This window comes from Erpetoichthys calabaricus, chromosome 4 (genome assembly GCF_900747795.2).
Source record: "Erpetoichthys calabaricus chromosome 4, fErpCal1.3, whole genome shotgun sequence".
Taxonomy (NCBI): Eukaryota; Metazoa; Chordata; class Cladistia; order Polypteriformes; family Polypteridae; genus Erpetoichthys; species Erpetoichthys calabaricus.
In genome coordinates, this window is record NC_041397.2 from 19,615,081 (window position 1) to 19,627,902 (window position 12,822).

Genomic DNA, 12,822 nt, shown 5'->3' on the forward strand with positions numbered 1-12,822 from the left:
ACACAGCGTTATTTTGGAAAGAATTAGGTGAATAGGATTGGCAAGCTTTGGTGGACTGAATGACTTTTTCTAATCCAAACTGTCGTAATGTTCTCATGAAGGAAAGCACCAGTTATGTGTTTATGTCATGACACGTTTTGTGAGGTTGATCAGAAACCATGAGGTCTTGACACACAACGGAGGGGAAAATGGAAGTGTGGAGAACTCAGGATAGTCAAAGAAGGATCAACGATAGATTGAGGGATCTTCAGTTCTGCTGAAACCCTTTGTGGGGATATACAATACCACAGAGTTTCAATAAGAGTGGTTCAATCTTCACAAAAAAAGGTAAACCTTCTTGAGATGCTGCTACAGGCACTCCTGAGGGGGAATAAAATTGCAGTCTAGTGGGATGGTGACCAAAAAGGGTTAACCAGCTATTCTTTTGCTTCCAGAATGACGTCTCACGCTTCTCAAAGTGTCCCCTTGCAATGACAATCATGAATAAAGAATGACAAGTGTATGGGGTGACCAGTAAAACCTACCTTGGCATAGCGGATTTGAAGACCCCCCGATTCCTGATGCTTGATTCGGGAGTCGTGAGCGGACACAAGCACCCCGTCCTTCCGCCACAAGATGGTTGGAGAGGGGTTGCCAGTAGCTAAACAGCTGAGGACCACTGTGCCATCCACCGCCACTGTCTGGTTCAGAGGGCCCTGTTTAATAACAGGAGGAGGTCTGTCTGAAACTACTGCCAGAAGAAAATGAGAGAAAATTGTTAAACTAAAAAAAAAAAAATCATATTTTTACAACTGACAGCAATTTCCTAAGCATTCTGCAGAAGTAGCTGAGTAAGAAAAAAAAACCAACTAATTAAATTAAAACAGATTTAAAGTCACACCTTTATTTTAGTGAGACATTTTTTATGACACAAGCAAATTTATGATTTTTAGCGAAAAGTGTGAAAGGTTCAGAAGCATCCAGCAAGTAGCTGCACAAATAATTTATGGATACATTTGTATTACTCTTACTGTAATAAATATTACATTAACACAGAAAATAAAATAATATGCCAAAAAAGGGCTTCATTCTGGTAAACAGCCTGCATTTGGTAGCAATGAACCACATAATCAAAGTTTACTTTATGAAGTACATGTCACACACTTCTCTGCGTAAAACTTTTTTACACTTTTTCAGTGTTTCTCATTTCTCTTACTGTTTTCATTATAAAGAGTATTATTTCCTATTTTTCCATTAATGAATATTGCTTTGAATTTTTATGTAACTACAATCGTAACTTTTGGATTGAAGCCTCACCACCAGCACCATATGTTTGTGCTGCGACACAATGTCTGCTCTCACCTGTGGATTCCTTCAGTTAGGATATTGTATCACGCTACTTTTGTACTAATTATACAGGGTCTTCCATAATGTCTGGGATAAAGACACATTTTTCCTCGATTCACCCGTCTGTTCCACAGTTTAAAATAACAAATCAAATAATTCAGACTTGTGATTAAAATACACACGATAGACTTTCATTTAAAGGGATTTGCATACATTTCAGTCACAGCATGTAGAAATGACAACACTTTTTCTGCCTGGTCCCCCCATTTCCTGTAGGTATGAAGTATGAATGGATGGGATTGCCACAAAGCTGAAACACTTTTGTGATGAAATTCTCTGTAACACGCTCATTCAATAGCAAGTGATCAGATGGGAAAATTTTTAATATACTGTTAAGTGCCATGGTGAATGGACCAGAATCCCTCCCTGTAATGGAAGGACAACATTTACATTTATTTGCTTGGTAGACGCTGTTATCAAATGCGACTTACAAAAGAGGTAAACATAATCGAGTAACATTAGGCTAGGGCCTGTTTATTGAGTAAGTATAATGGGATTGGTAACAAAAAGTTGATTGGCACAAGTGAAAAGATGGACTCTTACAGTACATATAAACGTCTACACGCGGTCTACACTGTCTGTACAGTCCGGAAGTGTGAGGCTACAGCATGAAACTCAAAGAAAGCGACTCTACCGCCAAAGTGAAACCACTGACAAACGAGAAACACATATAGCCGCTAATACATAAGTGAGGTGAGCACATCGGCAAAACAAAACCTCTGAAGAAAGAGAACCTCGCTAAGCCGCTAATGCACAACTGATGCAACTGATTGATTGAAGTGCCAGAATCCATGGTTTCTATACGAGCCCGGGCTTTTTACAGCACAGGCTTACACAGCTAGTAACTAATAAACTTGCAAGTACAGATTTACAATCGATAAAGTAATTAAACTTAATATAACAACAAATCAACGAACAGTATGAAAGATCACAGAGCAAAGTTTTCTTTTTGGTTTTTTTTGAGAGACAGTATAACCTGGCTGGGATGGTACTCGATTATTATCCTAGTCAGGATGAAAGATAAATGGATGGCCTTGGGGTGATTGTCTGTCAAGAGCAGCTCCTTCCCCAGTACAAAAGATGGCAATGCTACACTGGCGTGGACCCAGTATTGACACCCACAAGGATTAATGGGATTCGTAGTCCGTGGGTGGCGCTAGAGAATTCTGCAGGGAATAGAACTCATATAACCCAGAAATGCTTCCTCCATTCAGTACTATGGAAGAGCCAAAGGATCCAACGTAAAGATGTTGCTTGAACTTATCCAGGAGAGTCAGAGTCAGAAGACAGAGGGCGAAGCTCACCTGAAGGAGTAAAAGGAGCTACTGTGAATTGGAGAATGTGGTGTGGACTCTGACAAAGGTATTTATAAATAAAGAATGTTTATTTGGTATAGAAGTGTGTGGGGTTTGGGGTCTTGATGGAGCCCCCTGGAGTTGAGAACAACAAATGCCTGCAGTATTTTAACAGGGGATCATGGAGTCACCAGGCTGTGCTTGGGAGGCCATCAGAACTCTTAACTGTGCAGTATGCCATTCCGCCCAGGGTTTATGATCACAAGAGTAATGTACTGTACATTAAAAATAAATTCCAGAGGTGGAACTGTGTGCAATGAGCCTCCGTCATTTAACATCGCCACGCTTAACGTATGGCTCACCTACTTCTACATATCAAGCCTAAATGGAAAATAAATAAAAACTTGAGGAGTTTACATCTAGGGGATCGGCTCAGGTCAGGCCAGTGGTGTAGATGGGATTATTAGGTATGAACAGAACATCAAATAAGTAGCCATTGAATGGCCAATGTCCTTCTAGGTTTGATGTCCTTCTGGCTCTGAAAGTGACGATGAGGTACAGTTTAATCCTATTTATTGTTCTTTATCATTGTGGGTGATTGTAACATTCATTCATTCATTCCAATGCTTATCCGAAGCTGGGTCATTGGGGTAACAGTGATTACATGATTACATCTTGATTACATCTTGCCCGAAGAAGGGGCCTGAGTTGCCTCGAAAGCTTGCATATTGTAATCTTTCTAGTTAGCCAATAAAAGGTGTCATTTTGCTTGGCTTTTCTCTATATTCATAATGGCTAACACGGTACAACACCCTAGTACTACGCTACTTTTGTACTAATTATACAGGGTCTTCCATAATGTCTGGGATAAAGACACATTTTTCCTCGATTCACCCGTCTGTTCCACAGTTTAAAATAACAAATCAAATAATTCAGACTTGTGATTAAAATACACACGATAGACTTTCATTTAAAGGGCTTTGCATACATTTCAGTCACAGCATGTAGAAATGACAACACTTTTTCTGCCTGGTCCCCCCATTTCCTGTAGGTATGAAGTATGAATGGATGGGATTGCCACAAAGCTGAAACACTTTTGTGATGAAATTCTCTGTAACACGCTCATTCAATAGCAAGTGATCAGATGGGAAAATTTTTAATATACTGTTAAGTGCCATGGTGAATGGACCAGAATCCCTCCCTGTAATGGAAGGACAACATTTACATTTATTTGCTTGGTAGACGCTGTTATCAAATGCGACTTACAAAAGAGGTAAACATAATCGAGTAACATTAGGCTAGGGCCTGTTTATTGAGTAAGTATAATGGGATTGGTAACAAAAAGTTGATTGGCACAAGTGAAAAGATGGACTCTTACAGTACATATAAACGTCTACACGCGGTCTACACTGTCTGTACAGTCCGGAAGTGTGAGGCTACAGCATGAAACTCAAAGAAAGCGACTCTACCGCCAAAGTGAAACCACTGACAAACGAGAAACACATATAGCCGCTAATACACAAGTGAGGTGAGCACATCGGCAAAACAAAACCTCTGAAGAAAGAGAACCTCGCTAAGCCGCTAATGCACAACTGATGCAACTGATTGATTGAAGTGCCAGAATCCATGGTTTCTATACGAGCCCGGGCTTTTTACAGCACAGGCTTACACAGCTAGTAACTAATAAACTTGCAAGTACAGATTTACAATCGATAAAGTAATTAAACTTAATATAACAACAAATCAACGAACAGTATGAAAGATCACAGAGCAAAGTTTTCTTTTTGGTTTTTTTTGAGAGACAGTATAACCTGGCTGGGATGGTACTCGATTATTATCCTAGTCAGGGTGAAAGATAAATGGATGGCCTTGGGGTGATTGTCTGTCAAGAGCAGCTCCTTCCCCAGTACAAAAGATGGCAATGCTACACTGGCGTGGACCCAGTATTGACACCCACAAGGATTAATGGGATTCGTAGTCCGTGGGTGGCGCTAGAGAATTCTGCAGGGAATAGAACTCATATAACCCAGAAATGCTTCCTCCATTCAGTACTATGGAAGAGCCAAAGGATCCAACGTAAAGATGTTGCTTGAACTTATCCAGGAGAGTCAGAGTCAGAAGACAGAGGGCGAAGCTCACCCGAAGGAGTAAAAGGAGCTACTGTGAATTGAAGAATGTGGTGTGGACTCTGACAAAGGTATTTATAAATAAAGAATGTTTATTTGGTATAGAAGTGTGTGGGGTTTGGGGTCTTGATGGAGCCCCCTGGAGTTGAGAACAACAAATGCCCGCAGTATTTTAACAGGGGATCATGGAGTCACCAGGCTGTGCTTGGGAGGCCATCAGAACTCTTAACTGTGCAGTATGCCATTCCGCCCAGGGTTTATGATCACAAGAGTAATGTACTGTACATTAAAAATAAATTCCAGAGGTGGAACTGTGCGCAATGAGCCTCCGTCATTTAACATCGCCACGCTTAATGTATGGCTCACCTACTTCTACATATCAAGCCTAAATGGAAAATAAATAAAAACTTGAGGAGTTTACATCTAGGGGATCATCTCAGGTCAGGCCAGTGGTCTAGATGGGATTATTAGGTATGAACAGAACATCAAATAAGTAGCCATTGAATGGCCAATGTCCTTCTAGGTTTGATGTCCTTCTGGCTCTGAAAGTGATGATGAGGTACAGTTTAATCCTATTTATTGTTCTTTATCATTGTGGGTGATTGTAACATTCATTCATTCATTCCAATGCTTATCCGAAGCTGGGTCATTGGGGTAACAGTCTTAGTAGTGAGGTCCATACATCCCTTTGCCCAGCCACACTTGCCAACTCATACTGTGAGACCCCAAGTTCTTAACTGGGGTCTCCTCCCAGTTGGTTGTGCCCATAAAACCTTCACAGGGCGGCGTCCAGCAGGCATCTGTATCAGATGCCCGAAACATCTACATTTCTACATTTACATAGTAACATCTACATTTATGTTCCTATGTTTAAGAATACACAAATTGAGTTTATTTGTTCAAGGCTTTCTTCCTGTTGTGTCTTAATCTCATTCATAACTTTAACCTTCATGTATTTATCTATTATTTGGAGTTTAATATTTGATATTAGTTTGGATCTATTGTTACTAATGCTTTCACTCCTATTGTTTGTCTTTGAATATTTGTGAAGAGCTTTCAACATAGGAAAGGTACTATATATACAGTATACAGTATATATACTGTAAGTATATATATATATATATATATATATATATATATATATATATATATATATATATGTATATATATAAAAATAAATACATAATTGTATTATTATTATTATTATTACCACAAAAATGCTCACAAGGTTCCAATTCATCTCACAAGATTACAATTTAGCAGCCAGTAGTATTTATCAGGATAAAACATGAAATAACTTCAAAACAAAAGATATGGTTAGAACTTTCAAAGACCTGACAAATGGAAGAAATAGAATGAATAATTAAATAAAGAATATAATCAAATCTGCATTAATATAACAAGCTGCATATGGAGTAAAAGAGTTAAACAAAGAAATTACATTTTTACAATGCAAGTAAAGAAATGAAGGTCTTCAGCAGTATTCTCATAATGAAAGTAGCTGAGAAGTTGAAGGACACCTGCAGCACTTGTTCTAAGAGTATGCACCTGGATCACCAAGGACAGCCTAAATTCTTTTTGTTTTTTTATTTTAATCAAAAATTTGTTCGTGGTGATTGAGTCTATGATAGGGAGGCCATTTATCAATCTGCATTAGAACAAGACGATGGCTTCTTTTCGTTTAATTGGCGGTGGGGATTATCTGCTGCACAAATAATTAACAATCACTCACTTGGAATTAAATGATGTGGGACGTCATCTTTTAATGCTTGGCTCCATGACAGGAATGTTCTTCAGTACAATAGGCAATTGAGAGAACTATACAGTAGGCATGTGGACAGCTGGGAAGTTCACTCAGGACTGCACATCAAAGGATTCAAAATATTGGTCTAAAAGTAAGGCCATGTAAAATACTCTATTGAGCTCCTTTTGTGAGCATCATAACTGGCGATCAACTAACTTCACCTTGACTTTCATTACACTTTTTGCTAACAGCTCAAACAAGAAACTTTAAGCATACAGTAACAGTTTTTGGTGGAACAAGTTAATAAAAAAATGAAATGGAAGGACTAGGGAAAGCTAGGGTAGAACTGGTGCCCCACACAGCCAGGACTACAGGTTTGAGCCTCTGAGCATCTTCACAACTGGCAGAACGCAATTAGCAAAAGTCCTCATTAAACACTTCATGGCTTCACTACTGCATTTACCCATACCTAAGGAGCACGAGCCATATTTATTTTTAAAAAACAACACTGCCATGGACCCCTAATGCACTTCACCCCAGGATGTTGTTAAAAGTTTTTGTATCAACAACAGTGCACCAAATTACCTGGGTGACAACGTGCTTCAGTCATTCAAAGCCATGAAATTGCCTATTGTAATCACCTATAACTGAAACATCTAATTAATCGCTAAAGATTCATTTTATGCCTTCACACTTGGACTGCACCAAGATTAGCAGGGAAGAAATCCGACATGAATATGGTGAAAGGTTTCAGCAGGGCAATGCAATGGTGGACAAGTGGCATTAGGACAAGTGGTGTGCAGTGTTACATGTAGGAACTCAAAATATTAGGTTTGAATACACAATGGGATGTATGAGAATTGAAAGTACACCTTATGAAAATGATTTGGGAGTCGTAGTGGACTCTAAGCTATCAACTTCCAGACAATGTTCAGAAGCCATTAAGAAGGTTAACAGAATGTTGGGTTATATAGCACAATGTGTGACATACAAGTCACAGGAGATTCTGCTTGAGCTTTATAACACACTGGTGAGGCCTCATCTGGAGTACTGGAGGCAGTTTTGATCTCCAGGATACAAAAAGGACAGAACAGTGCTGGAAAAGGTCCAGAGGAGAGCGACTAAGCTGACTGCAGGGCTACAAGGGATGAATTATGAGGAAAGATTAAAAGAGCTGAGCCTTCTCGGTTTAAGCTAAAGAAGATTAAGAGGAGACCTGAAGGAAGTGTTCAAAATTATGAAGGGAATTAGTCCAGTGGATCAAGTTATTTTAAAATGAGTTCATCAAGAACACAGAGACACAGTTGGAAAACTATTAAGGGTAAACCACGCAAACATTGAATAAATGACCAAATAGTGTGGGAGTCAGAAGGACGTTAGGAACTTTCAAAACTTGACTTGATGTTATTTTGGAAGAATTAAATGGACAGGACTGGCGAGCTTTGTTGGGCTGAGTGGCCTGTTCTTTTCTAGATTATTCTAATGTGACTATTGTTCGACACTGAAATGAGAAGAATCAGATGCCGAGTAGAAACGAGAATTGGCAGCAACAGATTTTTAGCTCAACTGAACTAATACCATGTGTCAGCATCATTAAGTGATTAAACACACTAAATACAATAAAAGTGAATACATTCCAAAATGAAAAAATCAATCTGAAATTATATTTGTGTTCAGCTTGAGGCCACCTTTTAAAATTACCAAAACTTTTTCAGAACACAAAATGTAAAAAACAATGTGCTGTCCAGTGTGGCAGGTTTGATAAAAGGTGGCCATATATTTTGACACAGTGCCGTAATCACTTGAGAATATCAAAAAACAGAACTTCCTTATTGTACATTTTGTACTTTTTGAGGCTAATTCTAATAATGGACTACCAGATTTCACAACAGTACTTACCCACTAGCATCGATATGCATGAACATAACTTCTTGACCTTTTACAATTTCCTCCACTAATTCTATAAGTATGCCTAAGAGTCTTTGTGTTAAATCGGTTGCTAATGAGCTGTTGAGGAATGATGATTGCTGTTGCCCTTACGCTGAATTGTTTGTATTTGTATGAGCATTATCAAATTAAATTTCATGTAACTGCTGTTGTTATGGCAATAAAGCATTCTTCTATAAAGTATATTTTCTGAAGAGCAGTTCATGTAAGTGAACCTTCATTACAATATTATAATCTAATTGTGGAGTGTCTATGGCAGTACGTGGACTTTTATGTGCTCTGGATGTGCTCTTGAGGATGTCTGCTATTCTATTTTTCTGAGTTGATGTTCTTCCAGGTAGTTTTCACCACTGGCTAGTGTATCCCAGCTACCCATTTGTGAATAAAGCAAGTTTCAACCAAATGAAAGGAATTTACCTCAATAATTTGGTTGTGGTTCTGTAGAAGATGAATTTGAACCCCAGACGTGTAATGTAGGTGTGCTGACAAGACAAGAAAAACCAGTTACATTACTTACTGGGTCTATGCTGAGTCTCTACTCTTCTGAGCTTATGCTCAAAAGCTATAACAAAGAAGTTTGAACTAAGTAAGAAAAGGGCTTAATTGTGTTTTATTGTTGCAGTTAACATCAAGGCTTCAACAATTAAAAGAAAATAAAGTTAAAAGTGCTTTTCTTTCAAGGCGTGTTTGCTTTTGACATGTAGGCTGCTTGGCTTGTCTGCAGCTGACAAGTCACAATAAGAGTGGAATAGGGAACTTGTGGTCGGCTGGTCTGTGTAGGATAAGCACAAAACTGTCTGGGTGTTCAGAAGTTTAAAAGGCCAGCGTACTTTAACACCTTGGGGTCACAAACCTTTCTCTGGTTGACGAAACTGACGAGTGGCCATCCGGCCAAGTGGACCAGGATGATAGTGACCTTTTAAGGTATCTCCGATCTACCATGTCCTGTTAGCGTGTAACCAATGGTATTAGACCTTATGTTATGGAATGGTGATGAAGATCTGAATTTGGAATCTATAAAAGGACGCAGCACAAACCCCTCTTTGTAACACACTTTCTTTCATTGCTTTGATGATATGTTTAATGAGTGTTACCTCCTGCAGGATTTAGGAAATAAAGATTGATTGATGCTTCCTCCTGCCTGTGCTTATTTCCATCAAAGTAAAAGGGAGAACAGGACACCCAAAGGGGTGGCCAGTACAGTTTATCCCACAGTTCCTAATTGACAGAAACTATTCATTTATTCATTTTCTACTGCTTATTCGAGACTGGGCTTTGGGGTTTGTCCAATAAAAAAAATACCTCTGGGGTTTAGATTTTTGAAGCCGTTTCTTTCAATCACACCTCTGCAGGTGTCTCCATCATTGCTCACGTGGGTGACAAACTATGTAGTCCCCAGCTGGACTCTTTCCAGGATCCCCTCCATGAACTCCAAGAAGGCCTAGTACATATGTGCACATAGCCCATATGACCATCAGAGTTCTCCCCTACATGACCTGCAGCCCACTCATTCTCTGGGACAAACTCCAACATGACATTGACCAGGCAGGGGCTTAATAAGAAGCGCAATCCAACCTTACATCTTTTCCCCCGGGCAACTCCAGAGTAAAGGAGAGTCCACTGTCTTTTGAGAGGTTTGGTTACAGAACCAAGCTAGTGGGTGGGTGTAAGCTCAACTATATCTAGTTAGTAGTGCTCACCATGCCTACCAACTCCTGCTCCTTCCCCCCTAAAAAAGAGGTGACATTCCACATCCCAAGAGACAGTTTATGATTCTGGGTTTCAGTCTGCCAAGGCCTCTGCCTCTGACTGCAGCCCAGGTCACATTGTACCTGTCCAATATTCTTCCTGGAGGCGGTGGGCCCACAGGAGGACAGACTCACGTCATGATTTCAGCTTGTGCTTAACTGGAAGGACAGAAAACAGATAGACCAAAATAGTAAGTTAACAAATGTATTGTTTAAAATGGCAAAATATATTTGGACAATCAACAGTATAGTGCATTATGGTGCTGCCTGAAAGCTTCTTTGGGCTGGATTTGAATCTCTGCCTGGTTTACCATCTGTCTGGTGTCTGCTCACAGTATCTGGGCATGGCACTGAGTACAAGTCCAAGGAGGTTCTGCTCAAGCTTTATAACCCACTGGTGAGCTCTCATCTGGAGTACTGCGTGCAGTTTTGGTGTTGCGACTAGAAAAAGGACATAGCAGCACTGGAAAAAGTCCAGAGAACAGAAACTAAGCTGATTCCAGGGCTACAGGGGAAGAGTTATGAGGAAAGATTAAAAGAGCTGAGGCTTTACAGTTTAAGAAAATGAAGATTTAGAGGAGATATGAATGAATTGTTTAGAATTTTGAAGGGAATTAGTCCAGTGGATCGAGTCTTTGACTTTAAAATGAGTTTAACGACCGGATACAGTTGGAAACCTGTTAAGGGTGAATTCTACACAAATGAAGAACCACAGACACATGGAATAAGTGACCAGGTAGTGTGGTAGACAGGAGGATTTTAGGGAGTTTCAAAGCTTGGCTTGATGTTATTTTAGAAGAATTAAGAGGATAGGATTGGAGAGCTCTGTTGGGCTGAGTGGCCTGTTCTTGTCTCGATTGTTCTAATGTTCTAACACGTTCTCCACTCTGTCTATGGGGATCACCTTCGGGGATTAGAGTTATTATTCCGTATTCCAAAGATGTGCAGTTTGCATAGATTGGTAACTCACAATTACCATGACTGCTTGAGCTACTGTACCAAAGGTAGTGTTTTGCTTTTCCACCACTTGGACAATAACCATACTAAGCGCTTTTTTGAGGGATCCACATTTGAAACAGAAATACACAGCTGAGGCTCGGTCTCAGTGCCCCGGCCATGCACTTGGCAGATTTAGAAAATGAATAGATGAATTACTGCTATAATAAATGTTGCCTCAGCCCTTATAAAACTTAACAGAAGGACAACATGGAATAAACACAAGTGCCAGCCACCCAGAAAATGGATATGCTCCTGTTCTACATATGTATATCAGGCTGTTTTCTAACTTTATTGTGGCTAAATCAAGTGTTGCAGAAGAAAAGAGAGAAACTTCCAGCATTTCAGAAGCTCATTAAATTTTAATCAGTTCCTTAAACAGAAAGCCGATAATTTTTTTTTTTTTTTAGTAATCTTTTCCACTGCTCTGATAGTGTGTTGGAGCCCATATGGAGGACGTCAAAGACAAATACGTGACCACATAATAGACTTCTTCATAGTTTTTACTAAACTGTAGGATGCGGTGTCAAGCACCCTAGAACGTTTTACCAATTTTCTGGGATTTTAAAAGGGATCTGCTTGGAAATTTTGTTCAAAAGCGCTTCCATTTTTAACGAAGGCAACGATTAAGTATTATGCTGTGATTCATCAGGCATTAAAAGCTGGATAATGGGCTCTGGCGACTGTAAGATCTAATGAAAGGGAAGGTCAGTTATATAAATGGCAATGCCCTCCTCTGAAAAAGCATTACTGAGAAAGGAAATTGTGATTCTACTTTGACTAAATGCTTTCTCTTTTATATGTTTAGGTTGAATTTCTAAAAGTAATTTTACTCATAAATACGTATCAAACAGTTTAAATGGACTTTCTTAACATTTTGCTTAACTTCTAATCACGTAAAGCTACCTGGACCTAAGTAGCATTATTTAATTATAGATGAACAAGAAAAACCTCTGTTTTATTTTATATAGCATCTTTCTACATGGAAGAATATGCCAAGGTATATTACTAATATACCTACTAGTGTGATTTCCCAAACATTATGGTGCCCTGAAATGGGGGGACCGTGTAGAAAAGGTGTGGTCATTTCTACATGGTGTGACCGAAATGTATGCAAATACCCTTAAATGAAAGTCTGCAATGTACACTTTAATCATGTCTGAATTATTCAGTTTGTAATTTTAAACTGTGAAGCAGAGGGGAAAAAATCAAATAAATGTGTCTTTGTCCCAAACATTATAGAGGGCACTGTATGCCATTTATTCTAGCATGAACAATGACAATGACAATGACTTCTAATGTTCTAATGTAATGAATCCACCCCAGCTCTCACCAGGAGCCTATGAATCCTCCCAGGGAGATCTCTCACCTGAGTACTTCTATTGACCTCAATAAAATATTATCCCTTATGTTTTAAAATTCATATATTAATTGATTTAGTATAAAGCTACAGTTTATTAAGGATGCCTTGATTTAATTAGACATGTAACAAAGAGAACCTGAACTAATAAGCTTTATTTACTTGCATTGTAAAAATACATTTAATATCAAGCTATAGGCTTCCATTTTAATTATTTTTC

General features: G+C 39.0%; 1 protein-coding gene across 4 annotated transcripts in view; it reads right to left on the bottom strand.

The window, feature by feature from the left end:
- Nucleotides 1–12,822, bottom strand: part of robo1 (roundabout, axon guidance receptor, homolog 1 (Drosophila)) — a 1,485,956-nt gene that overhangs the window by 126,291 nt on the left and 1,346,843 nt on the right. For all 4 annotated transcript variants that reach the window (XM_051926301.1, XM_051926302.1, XM_051926300.1 and 1 more), the window contains one exon: nucleotides 525–730. In XM_051926301.1, coding sequence (XP_051782261.1) covers nucleotides 525–730 — 206 coding nt within the window. The remainder of the gene's footprint in view (nucleotides 1–524; nucleotides 731–12,822) is intronic.